The sequence below is a fragment of the Olea europaea genome, chromosome 16 (assembly GCF_002742605.1).
Source record: "Olea europaea var. sylvestris chromosome 16, O_europaea_v1, whole genome shotgun sequence".
Taxonomy (NCBI): Eukaryota; Viridiplantae; Streptophyta; class Magnoliopsida; order Lamiales; family Oleaceae; genus Olea; species Olea europaea.
Window position 1 is genome coordinate 1,588,729 of NC_036252.1, and position 23,445 is coordinate 1,612,173.

General features: G+C 32.7%; 2 protein-coding genes across 3 annotated transcripts; both read left to right on the forward strand.

Moving 5' to 3' along the window:
* Nucleotides 1-264: 264 nt before the first annotated feature.
* Nucleotides 265-8,138, forward strand: LOC111411652 (protein CLT1, chloroplastic-like). Its single transcript, XM_023042185.1, has 8 exons — nucleotides 265-887; nucleotides 4,753-4,898; nucleotides 5,953-5,990; nucleotides 6,177-6,292; nucleotides 6,890-6,986; nucleotides 7,079-7,118; nucleotides 7,957-8,007; nucleotides 8,105-8,138. Exons 1-7 carry the CDS (start codon nucleotides 322-324, stop codon nucleotides 7,962-7,964), a joined length of 1,011 nt encoding a protein of 336 aa, XP_022897953.1. The 5' UTR covers nucleotides 265-321; the 3' UTR covers nucleotides 7,965-8,007; nucleotides 8,105-8,138.
* A 3,763-nt stretch (nucleotides 8,139-11,901) lies between these two features.
* LOC111411653 (protein CLT1, chloroplastic-like) lies at nucleotides 11,902-23,079 on the forward strand. 2 transcript variants are annotated; one of them, XM_023042186.1, is made up of 10 exons: nucleotides 11,908-12,527; nucleotides 16,165-16,310; nucleotides 17,365-17,402; nucleotides 17,589-17,704; nucleotides 18,302-18,398; nucleotides 18,491-18,526; nucleotides 19,369-19,419; nucleotides 19,517-19,640; nucleotides 20,726-20,851; nucleotides 22,394-23,079. In XM_023042186.1, exons 1-10 carry the CDS (start codon nucleotides 11,962-11,964, stop codon nucleotides 22,558-22,560), a joined length of 1,467 nt encoding a protein of 488 aa, XP_022897954.1. In that variant the 5' UTR covers nucleotides 11,908-11,961; the 3' UTR covers nucleotides 22,561-23,079. The 2 variants fall into 2 exon arrangements, with proteins under 2 accessions (XP_022897955.1, XP_022897954.1); XM_023042187.1 differs by lacking the exon at nucleotides 22,394-23,079 and having other exon boundaries at nucleotides 11,902-12,527; nucleotides 20,620-20,737.
* Nucleotides 23,080-23,445: the final 366 nt, after the last annotated feature.

Consider the following 23,445-nt stretch of genomic DNA (forward strand, 5'->3'; position numbering starts at 1 on the left):
CTACATTTAACCACACAATTTTTAATAAAATAATATTACACGTAAATCAAAAATTTTTTCAACCACTTACTTTTCAAAAAAATACTATTTACCTCATTATAATTTACAAATAATGGGGTTCAAACGGCCCATAAGGGGTGACCCTTTATGATGATTAAAAAAGGGGGTGCAGGAAAGTAAATTACAAAAAAAAAGGTCCCTTTTTTTAAGAAAAAAATCCGAACTTTTATGACGTTGACAACTCAATCCGAATTGTTTGTTTTTCCCGGTCAAATATATACAGTCGACACAGATGAATCGGTTTATTTCTCCATTTATTTCATGTCCAGATTTTCTTCAACAATTTTTCATGCATTAATTGTATGTTTAATCAGAGAAATTCGCATCCTAATTGATTTGTATACACATACAGTAGATATACTAGTAATATACGAGATGTTAACAAGTTATCGCCGGATGACAGCCGGAGCCGCCGCGACGCCGGCTGTGATTCATCACATTCCGCGTCGACTCTCAGTAATTCTACAAATGGACCGTCCACGGCTCCAGTTCAGAGGTGGAGTGGGAGTAGGAGAACAGGGCGTTTTACAATCGAGGAATTGGGTGATTGAGGCGGCGGTAGGGTCCACGAGAGTAAGAGGATTGAGATCAACAGGCGAGGAGGAGGTGAAGAGGAAGGTCCAGCCACCAAATTGTTGTGCGTACGACCATGAACATCAGGAGGCTGTGGCGGTAGAGAAGAGTAAAGACGGTGATCGGAGGGTGGAGGTGGTGGTTGCGGCAGCGACGACGGTGGTGCTGGGCGTAGGGAATCGGGTGCTGTACAAGCTTGCGTTAGTCCCTCTGAAGCAATATCCATTCTTTCTCGCTCAACTCGCCACTTTCGGGTACTGCTTTTTACAGTCTCAATTCACTTCCACGTACTTCATTCTCTAATCTGGCTCAAGGGGCACACACAAACAATAGAAATTCGAAGAAATTTCGAACTTAAAAATTAATTAGATTTATTTCAACATTCCCTGGACGACAAACTGGCCGAGCCATTGACTCATGGACGGCTTTGACTTGTTTGAGACCGTGTATAGAGTTGAATCACGAGTCAGGGTCCATGAGCCGACATGTCTTGGCATGAGTTAAAGGGTCGAATCAAGTCCAGTTTGTGGACATGAGTCGAGTTTTATCTCTGAATCTAAGGATCACGCTCACTCGATTCATTGTCACCCTTAATTTTTACATTTATAGGCAAATAAATCCTTGATGCCGCCAAAATTTTGATTTGAATACATTATATTTGTCTATTTCAACACTCATACTTTCATACGTTTTAAAGTTGTGCTTTGTTTAATATTTGTATACGAGTGTTTCTTGAAAAATTATTTTAGCCCCGTTTGGTATCCATTTTTTTCAAAATACATTTTTCTTTCTCTTTTTTTCAACCATACATTCTTTATTAAAATAATATTACACGTAAATAAAAAAAATTTCGTTATTTTTCAACCACACACTTTTCGTCAAGTTACCATTCTAAAATGCATTTTTAACATAAAAATGGCTCTCAAACACCTAATTAATCAATTCTTATACTTTCAAATAGGTTGCAATTTTTTTTAGTTCAATTGATATGTAAAAGAAGAGGAAGATTGATTTTGCCAAGTACACGAATAAACAACTTGGACGTGGAAAATTTGACCACGTGCACCGGCCCCAACGGTCTTTTCATATAAATAAAGGTCACGGAATTTTTGTTTAACATATGAAATTGAAATGTCCAACTATGGGAGGATATTTATTTATATAAGAAAGACGAGTTTAAAATTATTACGTTTCTTTCTTTTGATATTTCTTTTTATTTTTATAATAAAATGTTATTTCTTAGCCTTTCAAAAAGAAAAAAAAATGCTATTTCTTAAAACTACTTATTTTTTATTTTTTTGGATTTTCGCTTCTCGTTGAAACAAAATAGTTATCTCAACTGTTAATATTTTATCTAAATTCTATAATATTTACGTATAAAGTAAATAACTGTTCAAACTGGGTCTGGTACAATCTTTGTCCTTTCAAGTAGGAACGATTTTATTAAAAGGGTAGGTGACTTTATCAAAGCCTGGTGTGTGCGTTAGCCCCCTCACAATGCGGGGCCCATCGACTTTTTATTCATGGTTTGGTGGCCTCTCATGTGAGGAGACTGCAGCCTAATTCCTCGCTGATTGGGGGCGCTCAAGTGACATTGTTCATTGCATGTGGTCCTCTATTCTCCTTAATTTACTTTCGGCAGTTCTTTTTGATATTTCTTTTTATTTTTATAATAAAATGTTATTTCTTAGCCTTTCAAAAAGAAAAAAAAATGCTATTTCTTAAAACTAATTATTTTTTATTTTTTTGGATTTTCGCTTCTCGTTGAAACAAAATAGTTATCTCAACTGTTAATATTTTATCTAAATTCTATAATATTTACGTATAAAGTAAATAACTGTTCAAACTGGGTCTGGTACAACCAAATATTGTCCTTTCTGTATTCGCATGTTCAACCAAATACATTATAACAGTAAAGACTTGATAAGGCCATAAAGGGCAGTTTACTATCGACATTATTCTCTTCCAACTGGATGGTTTTTTAGTGTTTTTGCAATAAAAAAAATGAGGCTCTTGTGCGCACCATATAGTACTTATCGGTGGGTCCCATTAAAATGAGAACCGCTGGTAGTGTGTTGGATCTCAAGTGGTGGATCCCACAGCCTCAGATTTTCCTTCTTGTGCATCCAAGAGTCAGTAACCATGTGATCCCACCAAGCTCATAGAGTCAGAACTCATGTGCCTAACACAGGCTCCTGGAAAATATCAATTGAACAACTTTTTTAATGAATGACAGATAAGAAATGAAAGATATTGAAACCTCTGTGTCTCTTTTCTTTGGTCTTAAGAGGAGATGGACGACCGTTTTTGCATGCGGTGTAAGTCATTTGAAAAAGAGTTGGAGATACCAACAGCCCTGGACTCTCTCTCATTTTACAGTCATTTTGAATTTTAGTTCATTAAATCAGAGGACTGTAGCGTAACAATACCTGGAGTTCATTCGGTTATTTGTGATCATTATAGGATGATTTAGGCTGTCCATTTGAAAGCCTTCTTCTACAGATAAAAGGAGAAGGTAAGGGCATCTCCAATGCATGCCCAACCAAATGGTGTAATGTCCGTTTTGTCCTTGTTTTTCATTTTTCAAAGATAATGGTTAAGGGTATTTGCGTCATTTTCGTTCTATAATAATGATGATGATGATGATAATTAATTATACTATTAATTATATTATTGAAGTTTATTATTTTTAATAATATAATCAATAATAATTAACGTAATTGTTAATTTAGCGTAAAGTTTAATTCGTAAAGTTTACGTTTAAAGTTTAATTTAACGCAAAGTTTATATTATTAAAATTTATTATTTTTGTAAATTTAACGTAATTTTTTATCATAAATTAATAATATAATCAATTATTTTTGTCAATTTAACATAATATATAAAACACGTGAATAATTTAGTAATCAATATATTTGTTAATTTAACGAAATTATGATTTAGTAATTTATATAGTTATAAAATAAATAAATAAACAATTTTTTTAAATAAATATATTGTCAAAAATCGAAAGAATGAATAAAATTCATTTGGTGTACGTTTTGGTGTAATGTTTGGTGAAGAATTTTGGTTTGATGCAAGATTTGGTACAAAATAGTGCAAATTTTGGTGCAGCGCAGGAAATGAATGTCAAATTTTCACCTTTGCATGTTTGGATATGATTGGCGATCGTTTGAAGATTCAATAAGATTTTATTGTTGTGTGTTGAGTCGTTGATGTCGTTTTTATCTGCATAAAGTATTGCAGCTAGGTCGTTGCGTGGATACAACGTGCCACCTGGGGGTTGATCTCATTGTCCATCTGGATAGTACCAATGCATGTCTAGAATTTGCAAAAAGTTCTGTCCAATAGCTTTAAAAGATTCACATCCTCGTTAGATATGATGCTTGCGCAATGTGTTAGGTTTTCTTCTGATACTATACAAGATCAGATTAATTAATGCGAGGACCTGATAGCTATTATATTTTTGGACTCGATACTGTATAAATTGATAACATAAGCAAATGTTTCATATCCACGCTTTAAGAGCTTGGATTTCTTTCTTGAAATGTGCACATAAAAAAAGTGTGATCCAAATGCAAGTTTATGCTAAGAGTATGGAATACTAGACTTGAAGATGCTAAAAGCATATCAATTCGACATAAACCTTTAACATTTATCTTAATTTATTTTTGAGTTTGAGCACAAACCATGACGGTGTGGTTGGAAGAGGTAGGTCTGCGGAATCATTATTCATCACTGAAAGGGAGTAGATGCTAAGCCATACTGTGATTCACTTATTTCCATTCCATAAGAACTCAGAGAACATGCATTCTGCCTCGAAGATGTGGTCAACTGTAATATTTATTATCAAGTCAAGGATCCAAAACTTGATATTTATGAGAACGGCTATGCTCATATGTTTAGTCAGTTATTTTAAAATAAATTAGCATATTATCTTTTTCATTCTCTGGAAAATGTCAATTGCCACCAGCATAATGAAACACAACATTGCGGGATAAATTATCCTCTCTACCCCTGGTTTCAAACTTTCACATTTTTTTGATAGTCTTACTGTTGCTGATTCTTTATGACTTTACCTCTTTATTGATTCCGTGGTCCATACACATCTCTTTCCAGGTACATAGTTGTATACTTCTCTATCTTGTATCTCCGTTATCAGGCTGGCAAAGTCACTGATGAAATGTTATCTTTGCCCAAGTTTCCACTAGTTGCTGTAGGCCTGTTGGAGGCTCTTGCAGCTGCATCTGGAATGGCAGCTGGAGGTAATCCGTTCTTGATGTTTTACGGCATTATTCCGTCTTTTTCTTATTGTTCTGGACTAGAAGATAAGATAATCTTCACAATAGTATTTTGGGTTTTCGTACTCTTAAGTTAATTTATCAACACGAAAAGTTAATTTACCATTTTATTAACTGAAGTAGGCTTAAAAGTTTTCTGTTTGTCGAGTGTTGAACTCAACACGTTTTAGATTACAGTTACTGACCTCTGACTTTTTTTAATGAATAGATATAATATGAAACACAAGTTTTTGTCAAAGCAAAAATCTGTTGAACCATATGAAGTTGTATCTCTGCAAATGGGAAAGAATCGAAAAACAGGATGTTGTCATAGTCCAAAGCAATATTATCATTTCAGAACTCTTACAACTCTCACGAAGCAGAACAATAAGAAGGCTTCATAAAATGATACACATCGGGATGATGTTTTATTTTTTGCTACTCATTTCTTACACTGTAGAAATAAAAAAGATGGTCACATCATTTTAATAGCAGCGGTGGTGAGAGAAAAGTCAGACTTACAACATAATTGATTGAAGTACTTACTACCAAATGATGAGGAGCTGTTCGGTCTAGGAATGCAAAATCTAATGGCGAGTGCAAGTTTATTGACTGATGTTGCTATAATGTTTCTTATACCGTGCATTCATTGTCAATGCCTGTATTAGGGGAAAAAATGTGTTTTATATATTTCGATAAAAGCCTGGTTCAAGGCTCGTGTAAGTTTTCTTAAAACTGTTGAATTTATAGTTGATTTTGGAAATTTGGTTCATGCAAGTGAAGTATTGCTAACATGAATTTATCTTCTCCTGGTTTACTCTATTATTTAGTCAGATCATTATATTCCAAATTGCTTGTCTTGTCTTTATGAGATTTGGAGTAGCCATTTATTGTGTAATATCTCTTGAATTTAGTGCGAGGATGATTTTTGTATTAGATCTTGTTACTTTTGAAACAGTTTTACTTCATCATATTTACATATCTTTGTTAAGAGATTCAGTTCTGATTTTCCTTACACCGTTTTTCCATATTGAAACAGCTATTCTTTCTGGCGCAGCAATTCCTATTCTATCTCAGGTAACGACAATCTATAGTTGATTTTTTCTTCTTTTGTGGTCATAGTCGATGTAATTCTTGAATTAAAAGGAGTTGCATTAAAACTGATTGATGTTTTTTACCGATAGTGTAAGTGTTTTTTCTGCTAACTATAATATTCTCATTCTGCGCTTCAGACCTAATTTGGTCATCTCGTAATCTTTGCAGAGCTTTCTTGTCTGGCAACTTATTCTCTCTTATATCTTTCTTGGGAGGAGATATAGTTTTAACCAGTTGTTTGGATGCTTTCTTGTGGCAGTGGGTGTTATCATAACTGTGGCAAGGTAGTTTGCTTTTTACACAGACGCCCAATATATTATTTAAAGAAGTTGACAAATTATATGTCTATTTATAGAATATCGATAGCTTGTAAAATACAGGTTATTGACGGAAAAAATGCATTGCATGATAAACTTGAAGGTTCCAAAATTCAATTGACTTAATTTGAATATGTTTATCAAATTTAAGGTGAGGATTATCTTATAAAGATTTCCGCTTTTATTTTGGTGCTGAGTCTTTTTTTGGTGAGTATGGAAACTTTAATAGTTCAATAATCTATTTTCAGACATTGATGCCATGAATAACAAGACATATCTCATTTTAACAGCTCTTTAATAGGTCAATAATCTAAGTAGAGTAATATATGGCATTGTTCATGTTTGGCAAACCCTAAAATAAGTAAGTATTTAAAAAAAATAAAAAATAAAAAAAAATTGTTGGTCAAAGTTGGAAATAAGTAGGAAAGATTAACTTATGGGCTAAAAACATAAATTTACAAAAGATAAGTTCAACTTACATTTAAGCTTAGCCAAACATGCTCATTGTAGTTAATTCCTTATTATTGTTACATTTACTGCTCACATATTTTGCGTGCTTTGCAGTGGATCTGGTGCTGATTCACTGATGGGAGCTGGTATCTTTTGGAGTCTGTTGATGATCATTTCTTTCTTGTTACAAGCTGCTGATACAATCTTGAAGGTACGCATCTTTCTCTGTGGTGGCGTGGCTTATAATTGGGTAGTCTTCATGCACCCATAACATTCTCTTACTATGAGATTTATTATTTGTAGGAGATAATATTTTTGGATGCTGCTCAAAGATTAAAGGTAGGTATGTCACAGTTCCTATCTAATATACTTGTGTCTTGAAGTTTGGATATGTTGGCACCACGTGAAAATAATATAGCTCAAGCGTTAGTGCATCATAATTTTTTTTTATTTAGATTACTCCAATCTGGGAGTGGAAGACTTGTCCCTAATGATATATCATTAAAATATCGTATTGGCATTTTATATTTAAATCTTCTGAGTTAATCAATTTATAGAAAGGGAAATGCTTTGGGGCATTGGTGAAATACATCTTAAGGGGATAGTGGTCTAGGAGCTTACTTGTTGGATTCAGATGCAAAGGGAGTAGCATAGAACCCCTTTTGTGATACACAGATAGTTTTGCACCAAAGTAGTACTTTTTTATAGTTGTATTATCATTTATCACATTCAAAGCCTACTTTTATGATGCATGCGTTTGGTACCAATATGCCTAAAAGTTTATGTGATACAAGTAGTTGATTGTTGTTAGCTGAAGGCACATTTATTCTATTCAACTTCCCAATGTATTAAATCAAGTTCAAAGCCTACTCTTGTATCTTCAGAAAATTATTAATTGAGTTAATGCGAGTTGTTTATCATTTGATTTTGTTTGGACCTCACTTTAGTATATAATGAATGATAAAGTACTACCATATCATTTGAACATGTGGGACCCACGACATGGTTACATGACATTTGCTCGGTCCTTGTACAAATCATGGGATATGTAGAGTTTATCATAGATACCAAAAGTCTATTTAGGATGATCTCATGTAAATGTCAAATAAATTTTAGTTTTAACTTCATATGGTTTCAAGATGAAACAATAACTTTGGATATATTTGTGGCTGCTATGACAGGGAGGTAGCGTCGATCTATTTGTTATAAACTCTTTTGGATCTGCTTACCAGGTTAGATATTAAGCTTTTTAATGCTCTTTGAAATTGTGGTTTTATAGCGTACTTAAATTTCACCGAGAGCCTGAAAACTCCTTTAATACATGTACAGGCAATTTTCATATGCCTCCTGATACCCTTCTTGTCAAACTTATGGGGTATTCCATTCAGTCAACTTCACTTCTCCCCCCCCCCCCCCCCCCTAGAATTTCATTTCCAAGTTTCTTGCCACATAAGCAATTTTCTAGGTTTTCCTAGAATATGGTGAGAATTTCAATTCCAGTCACTGTAGCGTAATTTATTTATTTTTTGTTTTTTTTGTTGGCAATGAAAACAAATTCTAAGAATTATTTTAAAAAAAAATATTTCCCTTTAATTAACAATTTTTATATAAAATAAAGTTAAACAAATACTAAAAGATAGATAATTTTCTTATTATTATTTTTTTTTTGGCAATAGAAACAAAATTTATTTCCAATACCAGTTAATTATATCCCTTTAATTGATAATTTTCTTATAAAACAAAACCAAACGAACATAAAAAAAAAAAAAAAAACTTTTATTTCAACATTTTTCATTTGAAAAATTATACTAATGAAACACAATAATTAGCAATTCCCGGTAAAACAATTTTTAGGTATTTCGATTCCCGATTAATTTTTTTATTATTATGCCCTCTTTTATTTTTTGAAAAAATGATTATGCTATAAATGATAAAAAAAAAAAATTATATTAAAGAGTAAGAAAAAAAAGTATAAATTTACGAATTATTTTATTAAAATAATGTGTTGTTGAAAATAAGTAAAAAGAAAAACTATTTTTTAGGAAAAAAAAATTAAAAAATAAGGGCTATATATCTATTGGGTAGCATAGTTGTGAAGTTCGATTAGGTCATTGGCTCAAGCAAACTACCTGCGAATTACTAGTTCAACTTTAATTTGAGCTATTGTAGTACTCAAATTGAAATTCTAATTTTGTTTGGAGAAATTATTTAAAGTTAAAAATGATTATTTTCGAGGGTATACGGCTGACAATATGTTATGTTGAAAATCAATTCTTGTTCAATTTTGATAAAAATTGAAAAAATGTGTGATAAAAAATCAACGTAAGTTATTAATCCTTGAAATGTCTGATCAAGATTAAGTTTGATAAAAATAAATTTTAAGAAATCATATTCAAACATGGGTTGAGTTTGAGAGAAAATAATTTTCTAAATAAGTTGTGTCGAACAAACCCTAAATGAATAAACATTAAACAAAATTATAAGGTGCACATCTCTATTTTGTCCCTTTGACAATAATTTGCTCCGTACATGAAAATCTTGCTTCTACCAATGCTTGTTTGTGTGCATAGCCCCCGTTTGGCTCCCATGTTTTGAAAACGAAAATGGGTGCTTAATATTTTTTTGAAAATTGATGATTGAAAAAGAAGGAAAATTTTTCGATTTAAATGTAATATTATTTTATGAAATATTGTGTAGTTCAAAATATGATAGAGAAAATAGAATGCAATGGAATTTAATGTAATGAGATTCAAACGGGGACATAGTCTTTACCTCTCCGTTTAAAATATATTATTCTTACAGTAAGCATAAGGGAAAAAATAAAAAAAAACATTTGTTTTTTTTGCCCAAACGATCCAAGGCCCGTGAACTGTGGGCCTCATAACATCGGCACTATACAAAATCATGGCCATACTGCTCGGGGGTTGAGCAGTATTATAAAAGAAATTTTGAAGAAAGTTATCCCAATTTTTATTTAAAAAATATTTTTTAAAAAAAGCTTCTTATCTCTAAAATACTTTTAGAGAAAGTTACATTGAACCGATTTCCTCTAAAAACTCTTTTAAATGAAATAAAAACTTTTTGTAAAATTAGCTCCTGTTTATTTCTCATTTTTTTCCCATTAAAATGAAAAATATAACCGTTATTCATCACATCAAGTCACCAAATTTGGATTTCTATGTTTTGTGTGGAATCCATAATAATTATATTTTTCATTCTTATTTTTACCCAAATGGAAAACAAACGTCCCCTTAATCAAATTGGTCCAAAAACAATTTTTGGATCTTAAAAACTCTTTTTTACTTTTCAAAAGTTATGTCAAGTGGACCATATGGTTCTTTAGGAAAGCAGTGTAATAGAAAGAGAGATCAGGAGGAAATTGTGTGAAATGTTAAATTTTGGTACCTCGTTTAGAAAAATGGTTAAAATTTGAAAATTTTGCATCTATGGACATTTTTAAACATGAATGAAATTATCCATAATAATTTCTCTATTCCGATTTAGATCCCAAAATCATTTATCCTTTCTCTTACACGTAAAGTTCATTTACTTCTCTCACTCAACTCGACTCCAAATCGATCATCCCATTGCCAACATCTCACCCATGAAGATTGACTCTTCATTTTTTTTTCTTTTTTTTTAAACAATATTTTTAGATTTCTCCTCATTAATTAGTTAACATATATTTTTATATATCAATGATCAATCAATTTAACTATGATGAATAATTTAAGATGTATAGTTTTGAAATTGAATCATACTACAAGTACATAATTTTTTGACAAAAAAACTTTACAAACAACATATGGCACGACATCATTGAAAAATGGAAAAAGGGAAAAAATAGTCCACTTACATTTTGTCACATCAGCACAGTACAAGTTCTATTAAATTTTTCTTGTACTTATGATTTTATTAAAATGGAATAGCAAACAAGTTTTTAACTACTTGCTTTCATTAAATGATGCTTAATCAAACCTACAAGGCATGAACATGCAATTAAGATAAAAATAAAAAGTCGTCGAACAGAATGTGTACCTATTAATTTTTATTACATTATATTTTATTTTTCTCTTTCCTATTTTCAATTACACAATCTTCTATAAAATAAGATTACTTGTAAATCGAAATTTTTTTTTCAACCACTCATTTTTCAAAAAACACTATTCCACTCATTTTCATTTCCACAAAATGGGGGCTTAATTGGATGATTCAAATTTTTAATAAGAACTTAATTTATGAATTGGATGATTCAGTTAGTTTTTCTTTTCTTTTCTTTTTTTTATAACTATGCATATATTAAAAAAGAATTATTCTAGGAGTACATAACCCTTCACATAAGGGTGTTCAAAATGGATTAGGGATGCCTGCGGCACACAGACGTCCCTCCAATAGGGGTCGTTGGATTTCCATTTTGGATGCCCTCATGTTCCCCTTTTTGTACTTCGAGAATAATCCATCAAAAAATATTTTTCAATTGTTTATTAGCATTTGTTTGACATAGTTTATTTGAAAATCACAACATTTTTTTAATAAAATGATTTTACACGTGAATCAATAATCTTTTTCCATATTTTAATTACTTATTAGTCATGAGAATCATTTTTCACTTCAAATAATCCCTTCAAAACAAATTATTAGTCCTACTTCGTACAAATTATTTAAAACTCATTTTTCTTAATTTCTTTTCAATCATATATTCTCTTAATAAAATAATTTATACGTGAATTCTTTTTTTTTTTTCCTTTTTTTCAATCAAATATTTCTCATAAAAAATTTACTATGAAAAATCTACATCAAACATATCTTAGCCCCCGTTTGAGTCCCATTATTTCTCATTACATTAAATTAAAATTTTCTCTCTCCTACATTTAACCACACAATTTTTAATAAAATAATATTACACGTAAATCAAAAATTTTTTCAACCACTTACTTTTCAAAAAAATACTATTTACCTCATTATAATTTACAAATAATGGGGTTCAAACGGCCCATAAGGGGTGACCCTTTATGATGATTAAAAAAGGGGGTGCAGGAAAGTAAATTACAAAAAAAAAGGTCCCTTTTTTTAAGAAAAAAATCCGAACTTTTATGACGTTGACAACTCAATCCGAATTGTTTGTTTTTCCCGGTCAAATATATACAGTCGACACAGATGAATCGGTTTATTTCTCCATTTATTTCATGTCCAGATTTTCTTCAACAATTTTTCATGCATTAATTGTATGTTTAATCAGAGAAATTCGCATCCTAATTGATTTGTATACACATACAGTAGATATACTAGTAATATACGAGATGTTAACAAGTTATCGCCGGATGACAGCCGGAGCCGCCGCGACGCCGGCTGTGATTCATCACATTCCGCGTCGACTCTCAGTAATTCTACAAATGGACCGTCCACGGCTCCAGTTCAGAGGTGGAGTGGGAGTAGGAGAACAGGGCGTTTTACAATCGAGGAATTGGGTGATTGAGGCGGCGGTAGGGTCCACGAGAGTAAGAGGATTGAGATCAACAGGCGAGGAGGAGGTGAAGAGGAAGGTCCAGCCACCAAATTGTTGTGCGTACGACCATGAACATCAGGAGGCTGTGGCGGTAGAGAAGAGTAAAGACGGTGATCGGAGGGTGGAGGTGGTGGTTGCGGCAGCGACGACGGTGGTGCTGGGCGTAGGGAATCGGGTGCTGTACAAGCTTGCGTTAGTCCCTCTGAAGCAATATCCATTCTTTCTCGCTCAACTCGCCACTTTCGGGTACTGCTTTTTACAGTCTCAATTCACTTCCACGTACTTCATTCTCTAATCTGGCTCAAGGGGCACACACAAACAATAGAAATTCGAAGAAATTTCGAACTTAAAAATTAATTAGATTTATTTCAACATTCCCTGGACGACAAACTGGCCGAGCCATTGACTCATGGACGGCTTTGACTTGTTTGAGACCGTGTATAGAGTTGAATCACGAGTCAGGGTCCATGAGCCGACATGTCTTGGCATGAGTTAAAGGGTCGAATCAAGTCCAGTTTGTGGACATGAGTCGAGTTTTATCTCTGAATCTAAGGATCACGCTCACTCGATTCATTGTCACCCTTAATTTTTACATTTATAGGCAAATAAATCCTTGATGCCGCCAAAATTTTGATTTGAATACATTATATTTGTCTATTTCAACACTCATACTTTCATACGTTTTAAAGTTGTGCTTTGTTTAATATTTGTATACGAGTGTTTCTTGAAAAATTATTTTAGCCCCGTTTGGTATCCATTTTTTTCAAAATACATTTTTCTTTCTCTTTTTTTCAACCATACATTCTTTATTAAAATAATATTACACGTAAATAAAAAAAATTTCGTTATTTTTCAACCACACACTTTTCGTCAAGTTACCATTCTAAAATGCATTTTTAACATAAAAATGGCTCTCAAACACCTAATTAATCAATTCTTATACTTTCAAATAGGTTGCAATTTTTTTTAGTTCAATTGATATGTAAAAGAAGAGGAAGATTGATTTTGCCAAGTACACGAATAAACAACTTGGACGTGGAAAATTTGACCACGTGCACGGGCCCCAACGGTCTTTTCATATAAATAAAGGTCACGGAATTTTTGTTTAACATATGAAATTGAAATGTCCAACTATGGGAGGATATTTATTTATATAAGAAAGACGAGTTTAAAATTATTACGTTTCTTTCTTTTGATATTTCTTTTTATTTTTATAATAAAATGTTATTTCTTAGCCTTTCAAAAAGAAAAAAAAATGCTATTTCTTAAAACTACTTATTTTTTATTTTTTTGGATTTTCGCTTCTCGTTGAAACAAAATAGTTATCTCAACTGTTAATATTTTATCTAAATTCTATAATATTTACGTATAAAGTAAATAACTGTTCAAACTGGGTCTGGTACAATCTTTGTCCTTTCAAGTAGGAACGATTTTATTAAAAGGGTAGGTGACTTTATCAAAGCCTGGTGTGTGCGTTAGCCCCCTCACAATGCGGGGCCCATCGACTTTTTATTCATGGTTTGGTGGCCTCTCATGTGAGGAGACTGCAGCCTAATTCCTCGCTGATTGGGGGCGCTCAAGTGACATTGTTCATTGCATGTGGTCCTCTATTCTCCTTAATTTACTTTCGGCAGTTCTTTTCTGTATTCGCATGTTCAACCAAATACATTATAACAGTAAAGACTTGATAAGGCCATAAAGGGCAGTTTACTATCGACATTATTCTCTTCCAACTGGATGGTTTTTTAGTGTTTTTGCAATAAAAAAAATGAGGCTCTTGTGCGCACCATATAGTACTTATCGGTGGGTCCCATTAAAATGAGAACCGCTGGTAGTGTGTTGGATCTCAAGTGGTGGATCCCACAGCCTCAGATTTTCCTTCTTGTGCATCCAAGAGTCAGTAACCATGTGATCCCACCAAGCTCATAGAGTCAGAACTCATGTGCCTAACACAGGCTCCTGGAAAATATCAATTGAACAACTTTTTTAATGAATGACAGATAAGAAATGAAAGATATTGAAACCTCTGTGTCTCTTTTCTTTGGTCTTAAGAGGAGATGGACGACCGTTTTTGCATGCGGTGTAAGTCATTTGAAAAAGAGTTGGAGATACCAACAGCCCTGGACTCTCTCTCATTTTACAGTCATTTTGAATTTTAGTTCATTAAATCAGAGGACTGTAGCGTAACAATACCTGGAGTTCATTCGGTTATTTGTGATCATTATAGGATGATTTAGGCTGTCCATTTGAAAGCCTTCTTCTACAGATAAAAGGAGAAGGTAAGGGCATCTCCAATGCATGCCCTACCAAATGGTGTAATGTCCGTTTTGTCATTGTTTTTCATTTTTCAAAGATAATGGTTAAGGGTATTTGCGTCATTTTCGTTCTATAATAATGATGATGATGATGATAATTAATTATACTATTAATTATATTATTGAAGTTTATTATTTTTAATAATATAATCAATAATAATTAACGTAATTGTTAATTTAGCGTAAAGTTTAATTCGTAAAGTTTACGTTTAAAGTTTAATTTAACGCAAAGTTTATATTATTAAAATTTATTATTTTTGTAAATTTAACGTAATTTTTTATCATAAATTAATAATATAATCAATTATTTTTGTCAATTTAACATAATATATAAAACACGTGAATAATTTAGTAATCAATATATTTGTTAATTTAACGAAATTATGATTTAGTAATTTATATAGTTATAAAATAAATAAATAAACAATTTTTTTAAATAAATATATTGTCAAAAATCGAAAGAATGAATAAAATTCATTTGGTGTACGTTTTGGTGTAATGTTTGGTGAAGAATTTTGGTTTGATGCAAGATTTGGTACAAAATAGTGCAAATTTTGGTGCAGCGCAGGAAATGAATGTCAAATTTTCACCTTTGCATGTTTGGATATGATTGGCGATCGTTTGAAGATTCAATAAGATTTTATTGTTGTGTGTTGAGTCGTTGATGTCGTTTTTATCTGCATAAAGTATTGCAGCTAGGTCGTTGCGTGGATACAACGTGCCACCTGGGGGTTGATCTCATTGTCCATCTGGATAGTACCAATGCATGTCTAGAATTTGCAAAAAGTTCTGTCCAATAGCTTTAAAAGATTCACATCCTCGTTAGATATGATGCTTGCGCAATGTGTTAGGTTTTCTTCTGATACTATACAAGATCAGATTAATTAATGCGAGGACCTGATAGCTATTATATTTTTGGACTCGATACTGTATAAATTGATAACATAAGCAAATGTTTCATATCCACGCTTTAAGAGCTTGGATTTCTTTCTTGAAATGTGCACATAAAAAAAGTGTGATCCAAATGCAAGTTTATGCTAAGAGTATGGAATACTAGACTTGAAGATGCTAAAAGCATATCAATTCGACATAAACCTTTAACATTTATCTTAATTTATTTTTGAGTTTGAGCACAAACCATGACGGTGTGGTTGGAAGAGGTAGGTCTGCGGAATCATTATTCATCACTGAAAGGGAGTAGATGCTAAGCCATACTGTGATTCACTTATTTCCATTCCATAAGAACTCAGAGAACATGCATTCTGCCTCGAAGATGTGGTCAACTGTAATATTTATTATCAAGTCAAGGATCCAAAACTTGATATTTATGAGAACGGCTATGCTCATATGTTTAGTCAGTTATTTTAAAATAAATTAGCATATTATCTTTTTCATTCTCTGGAAAATGTCAATTGCCACCAGCATAATGAAACACAACATTGCGGGATAAATTATCCTCTCTACCCCTGGTTTCAAACTTTCACATTTTTTTGATAGTCTTACTGTTGCTGATTCTTTATGACTTTACCTCTTTATTGATTCCGTGGTCCATACACATCTCTTTCCAGGTACATAGTTGTATACTTCTCTATCTTGTATCTCCGTTATCAGGCTGGCAAAGTCACTGATGAAATGTTATCTTTGCCCAAGTTTCCACTAGTTGCTGTAGGCCTGTTGGAGGCTCTTGCAGCTGCATCTGGAATGGCAGCTGGAGGTAATCCGTTCTTGATGTTTTACGGCATTATTCCGTCTTTTTCTTATTGTTCTGGACTAGAAGATAAGATAATCTTCACAATAGTATTTTGGGTTTTCGTACTCTTAAGTTAATTTATCAACACGAAAAGTTAATTTACCATTTTATTAACTGAAGTAGGCTTAAAAGTTTTCTGTTTGTCGAGTGTTGAACTCAACACGTTTTAGATTACAGTTACTGACCTCTGACTTTTTTTAATGAATAGATATAATATGAAACACAAGTTTTTGTCAAAGCAAAAATCTGTTGAACCATATGAAGTTGTATCTCTGCAAATGGGAAAGAATCGAAAAACAGGATGTTGTCATAGTCCAAAGCAATATTATCATTTCAGAACTCTTACAACTCTCACGAAGCAGAACAATAAGAAGGCTTCATAAAATGATACACATCGGGATGATGTTTTATTTTTTGCTACTCATTTCTTACACTGTAGAAATAAAAAAGATGGTCACATCATTTTAATAGCAGCGGTGGTGAGAGAAAAGTCAGACTTACAACATAATTGATTGAAGTACTTACTACCAAATGATGAGGAGCTGTTCGGTCTAGGAATGCAAAATCTAATGGCGAGTGCAAGTTTATTGACTGATGTTGCTATAATGTTTCTTATACCGTGCATTCATTGTCAATGCCTGTATTAGGGGAAAAAATGTGTTTTATATATTTCGATAAAAGCCTGGTTCAAGGCTCGTGTAAGTTTTCTTAAAACTGTTGAATTTATAGTTGATTTTGGAAATTTGGTTCATGCAAGTGAAGTATTGCTAACATGAATTTATCTTCTCCTGGTTTACTCTATTATTTAGTCAGATCATTATATTCCAAATTGCTTGTCTTGTCTTTATGAGATTTGGAGTAGCCATTTATTGTGTAATATCTCTTGAATTTAGTGCGAGGATGATTTTTGTATTAGATCTTGTTACTTTTGAAACAGTTTTACTTCATCATATTTACATATCTTTGTTAAGAGATTCAGTTCTGATTTTCCTTACACCGTTTTTCCATATTGAAACAGCTATTCTTTCTGGCGCAGCAATTCCTATTCTATCTCAGGTAACGACAATCTATAGTTGATTTTTTCTTCTTTTGTGGTCATAGTCGATGTAATTCTTGAATTAAAAGGAGTTGCATTAAAACTGATTGATGTTTTTTACCGATAGTGTAAGTGTTTTTTCTGCTAACTATAATATTCTCATTCTGCGCTTCAGACCTAATTTGGTCATCTCGTAATCTTTGCAGAGCTTTCTTGTCTGGCAACTTATTCTCTCTTATATCTTTCTTGGGAGGAGATATAGTTTTAACCAGTTGTTTGGATGCTTTCTTGTGGCAGTGGGTGTTATCATAACTGTGGCAAGGTAGTTTGCTTTTTACACAGACGCCCAATATATTATTTAAAGAAGTTGACAAATTATATGTCTATTTATAGAATATCGATAGCTTGTAAAATACAGGTTATTGACGGAAAAAATGCATTGCATGATAAACTTGAAGGTTCCAAAATTCAATTGACTTAATTTGAATATGTTTATCAAATTTAAGGTGAGGATTATCTTATAAAGATTTCCGCTTTTATTTTGGTGCTGAGTCTTTTTTTGGTGAGTATGGAAACTTTAATAGTTCAATAATCTATTTTCAGACATTGATGCCATGAATAACAAGACATATCTCATTTTAACAGCTCTTTAATAGGTCAATAATCTAAGTAGAGTAATATATGGCATTGTTCATGTTTGGCAAACCCTAAAATAAGTAAGTATTTAAAAAAAATAAAAAATAAAAAAAAATTGTTGGTCAAAGTTGGAAATAAGTAGGAAAGATTAACTTATGGGCTAAAAACATAAATTTACAAAAGATAAGTTCAACTTACATTTAAGCTTAGCCAAACATGCTCATTGTAGTTAATTCCTTATTATTGTTACATTTACTGCTCACATATTTTGCGTGCTTTGCAGTGGATCTGGTGCTGATTCACTGATGGGAGCTGGTATCTTTTGGAGTCTGTTGATGATCATTTCTTTCTTGTTACAAGCTGCTGATACAATCTTGAAGGTACGCATCTTTCTCTGTGGTGGCGTGGCTTATAATTGGGTAGTCTTCATGCACCCATAACATTCTCTTACTATGAGATTTATTATTTGTAGGAGATAATATTTTTGGATGCTGCTCAAAGATTAAAGGTAGGTATGTCACAGTTCCTATCTAATATACTTGTGTCTTGAAGTTTGGATATGTTGGCACCACGTGAAAATAATATAGCTCAAGCGTTAGTGCATCATAATTTTTTTTTATTTAGATTACTCCAATCTGGGAGTGGAAGACTTGTCCCTAATGATATATCATTAAAATATCGTATTGGCATTTTATATTTAAATCTTCTGAGTTAATCAATTTATAGAAAGGGAAATGCTTTGGGGCATTGGTGAAATACATCTTAAGGGGATAGTGGTCTAGGAGCTTACTTGTTGGATTCAGATGCAAAGGGAGTAGCATAGAACCCCTTTTGTGATACACAGATAGTTTTGCACCAAAGTAGTACTTTTTTATAGTTGTATTATCATTTATCACATTCAAAGCCTACTTTTATGATGCATGCGTTTGGTACCAATATGCCTAAAAGTTTATGTGATACAAGTAGTTGATTGTTGTTAGCTGAAGGCACATTTATTCTATTCAACTTCCCAATGTATTAAATCAAGTTCAAAGCCTACTCTTGTATCTTCAGAAAATTATTAATTGAGTTAATGCGAGTTGTTTATCATTTGATTTTGTTTGGACCTCACTTTAGTATATAATGAATGATAAAGTACTACCATATCATTTGAACATGTGGGACCCACGACATGGTTACATGACATTTGCTCGGTCCTTGTACAAATCATGGGATATGTAGAGTTTATCATAGATACCAAAAGTCTATTTAGGATGATCTCATGTAAATGTCAAATAAATTTTAGTTTTAACTTCATATGGTTTCAAGATGAAACAATAACTTTGGATATATTTGTGGCTGCTATGACAGGGAGGTAGCGTCGATCTATTTGTTATAAACTCTTTTGGATCTGCTTACCAGGTTAGATATTAAGCTTTTTAATGCTCTTTGAAATTGTGGTTTTATAGCGTACTTAAATTTCACCGAGAGCCTGAAAACTCCTTTAATACATGTACAGGCAATTTTCATATGCCTCCTGATACCCTTCTTATCAAACTTATGGGGTATTCCATTCAGTCAACTTCCAAATTACTTTAAAGATGGTTCAGCCTGCTTTTTGAACATTGGAACCATGTCAAAGAGTAAGTCATTGTTACTCATGATTCTGCTTCTTTATTTTTTATTATTATTATTTTTTAATTTGTTCATGTTTTTCCCTTCAATGTTCGGTTTAACAAGTTTTTTCATGCATTTAAACCGTATGGCATGGCTGATTATGTCAGATCAACTATCCTTTTTTGGTTTAAAATTTCTTTCCGAATGAAGAAGGATCTCTTTCTAAACTACTTGATTTTGAAGGTTAAAGATGAAGATGTCTTCTATGCTTTTCTTTAATTTACTCTGCAAAACATATAACCAACATGTTTATATTTCCGCTTTCTCTTGTACACAGAGCCCAACTGTATAAAAGTGGAATATTGACCACAAATTTCTAGTTTCAGTTAAGAAGTTACATGTTGAATTTCCATTTTTTTGACACCATCATTCACCTTTTAAATCGGAAGATGGAAGATTCTAAGCTCGCCGGCCTTGTTCATCTCACTGTTGCTCGCTCTATTTTATACTGTGATTATTATGAATATGTGCATCAACAGTCTAGTATATTATAGAAAATAGGCTTTTGTAATTGCCAGAGATAATTTATAAGAGTGAATTGAGAAATATAGTGAAAACTTGAAAGCACGCGTAATAAAATCTTCTATGCATGACAGTTGAGAACAATTTTTGCCTTCAATTCTTAAATGGGCACTTGCATTCAACCAAATTAGAAGAAGCGAACTCGAAATCATTTTTCTATCAACATTGTGAAGTAAGAAGATTTGTTTGACGTTTCACAGTTGAGTAAGGATACTTATGAAATTTTCTTTCTATAGAACATCACGAGTTCCTTTATTAAGTAAGAAATATGGACTTAAATGATTAACATGATTTTTTACCTCAGAAATTGCTTTTCTTAGTGTTCGAATAATTGAGGAAGGGCAAAGTATTACGTTCTTCGTGTCACATTATAGATAACAATTATGACTTTAGATACTTATGATCATAGCTATCGTATTGCAGAATATAGGTATATAAAGATGATATACACATATACGATGTTTGATCGGACTTCATTTTTATGTGAAAGTAACAGCTGATGACATTTTTGAACCTACTCTGGACACAGGCTGTGATGGTGCACCTTTACTACCACTTCTCTTTATCATTGTCAATATGTGTTTCAATATTTCATTGCTGCATCTGCTCAAGATCTCTTCTGCTGTGGTATCTTGTCTTGCATCAACGTTTACAGGTATTTTGATTGTTTTACGTAGCTATTTTTTCCTGCAAGTGCACCTTCAACTAGTCAGTAGTTTGTGTGTATCTCAGAAGTGAAAACCCTTTATTTTATTTGAAATGCGATCAGTCATGAATAGCCGTGATTAGTTTATACTCATCCCAAAATTTCAGTAAGTTGCTAATCTCACTGTACTTAAAAGGGCATGTTTGGAATACTGTACTTGACTGAACCGGAATGCAAAACGGATAAGATATTAACGTCTCTTACTCTAGTTTGATAATATCAAGTACTCACTAATCCAGCTTATCAAAGAAACAAAGACGTAATATAGATTTATAGTTACAAGGAGGACCGGATACTGCTATAAAATTTTAGATTTACTCCCTCCCTAGTTTTCATCTTGAATTTATGTTGTCATTTCAGGTTACTATGCAGAGTTCATTATATTTTGTCCTTACTAGTTATGAATAGAGAGTTGATCGCAGGACCTCTTGACTGAGGGAAAAGCAATTGAACAATAGAAGAACATTTTCTTCAAACTCCAAAGAGAAATAACCTTGCAAGGGAAGAGGGAACATTCAATTTATGACAGTTGAAAAGAGTTCTAGTGGTATTATATTTGTAGGCTCTAGCCGTAGCCAGCATGATCTCCAAAACACTTGAAAGAAACTACTACTAACATACATACTCAAAATATCACAATACTATTTCCAAAACTATATAAAATTGACATATGAAAGTTCTCTAGTAAACGACAAGTATGAGACACTTCAGAAAAAATAAACAATCCAATAGATCCTCGAAATAGCTGCATTTCAAGCACAAAAGCTATGTCATGTGTCAGGCCCATTATCCCTGCTGTAGAGTTTGAAATTAGCTTTTCATGTGTGTGCTGTAGCCTGCATAACTCCTCAGTCTTTCCAGAAAGTTTTCTGGTTTGAAGTCTTGCCATTGCACTTCACTTTTGTTTGACTTTTGATGATCCAAACACTTCAAATATATGGAATGCTATAGCTCTATTTATGTAATGGACGATGCTCCATGCCAAATTCTGAAGAACGTAGGTTGATTTTTTTGTTTTATTCAATCCACATCCAGCATAAGTTTAGAGCTAATTTGCAACCATTGTTTTCGTCCAAAGCCCGATAAGTAATTTCTAACAAAGTTTCTGTACTCCATATAACAAGGGTTCTATATTTCGTATATATATAATAAGTTTTTTACTTTTCTTATTATTATATGTTAAATGAAACAAAAAATATGAAATGGGTATGATTTTTATGTAGAAAAGGTATAAATATCACACGACTTTTGTTTTCTGATATTCGGTGGATGGTGAATTATAAGACACCATTATCTAAGACTTTTATTTGTCAAATATGAATCAATACCACATGTGAACTATTAATATTAGTCTCATCATGTCATGGGTTGATAAACGTCTAAAAAAATATTTAAGCATACTATGCCTTGAAAAGTTGTATTTTTATGTTTTTCTCCGAATCATGGTTTGTCACTAACATTTAGTATGTTTCTCGACTCTTGTTTTTGCAGTGCCAATAACTGTATATTTATTCACGTTGCCTCTCCCCTATACTGGGGTTGCATCCTCCCTTCCACCTGGCTTTGTAGCAGGTGCCATTGTCCTTCTTGTGGGTTTGCTTTTTTATACCTGGAGACCGTCAGAGAATTCCAAACATGAATCCTCTCTCGTGAGTTAGCTATAAACCGGATAATGTTTTTTTGACATCCTTTATCGGCATCAATGCAATGAGACACTGGAGGCAGGCATTTTCGGAGTTGCTAGTCGGTTAGAGAAATTTCAACATAAATAAGGACAAAAAGGTCCCATTCGCATTCAAGAATATTTCTGTTCATGCCTCCTGAACTGTCATGCTGTTTCATCTCCCCTTTGCTCCATTTAAATCTGATGCTTACTAATTAGGGGGAAATAAGTCCTTAAGTTGGGTTCTTAAGCCGCTGTTATCAACTGGATTCACGTCATTGTACTCGTACTCAGAAAAAAACTAGATAAAAACACATAGTTTATATGACACAGAATGAGCAGAATCCAGTAGGTTCTTATGCTCCCTGCTCATGTACTAGAATAATAGGTACTTGATGTACAAGAACCCTGTTGAGTCATGATTTGTGATTTTGATCATTTAAGTTAGATTGATCAGAGGAAAGTAGGCTTTCTATTGTAAAATAATATCTTAGGAATCCAAATAATTTTTTTATATTACTACTCGTGCTAACGAAATTTTTTGTGCATTGCTTTCCTCAACGGTCAATAATAATGCAGAACACAAGCATTGGAAGTGATTTGTTTCCTCATGTACAGTAAGTTTACTCTTTTATTTCTACTCACTTTTTGCAAGATGACGCCTTTTTAGTGTTTAGTAATCTTTACCTCACGTGTACTCGTGTATAAACGGGGATGCTCAATGATATATTACAACGTTCTTGGTTCTTACAACAATCTTACAATTATCCAGTTAATACTTCATATACTTATAGCAACATATTTACTCTGATAGATATTCAAAATCCCTTTATCTCTTCCTTGTTTTCTTGCTTCGGTACGTGAAACTTACCAAATTTTG

Bases quoted from the DNA above. Each gene is read 5' to 3' on its own strand.
- LOC111411652 (XM_023042185.1), top strand. From the start codon at position 322: ATGTCCAGATTTTCTTCAACAATTTTTCATGCATTAATTGTATGTTTA. The intron at 4,899-5,952 runs GTAATCCGTTCT...ATATTGAAACAG, and splicing joins ATCTGGAATGGCAGCTGGAG to CTATTCTTTCTGGCGCAGCA. The intron at 6,293-6,889 runs GTAGTTTGCTTT...CGTGCTTTGCAG, and splicing joins GTTATCATAACTGTGGCAAG to TGGATCTGGTGCTGATTCAC.
- LOC111411653 (XM_023042186.1), top strand. From the start codon at position 11,962: ATGTCCAGATTTTCTTCAACAATTTTTCATGCATTAATTGTATGTTTA. The intron at 12,528-16,164 runs GTACTGCTTTTT...ATCTCTTTCCAG, and splicing joins GCTCAACTCGCCACTTTCGG to GTACATAGTTGTATACTTCT. The intron at 20,852-22,393 runs GTATTTTGATTG...TTGTTTTTGCAG, and splicing joins TCTTGCATCAACGTTTACAG to TGCCAATAACTGTATATTTA.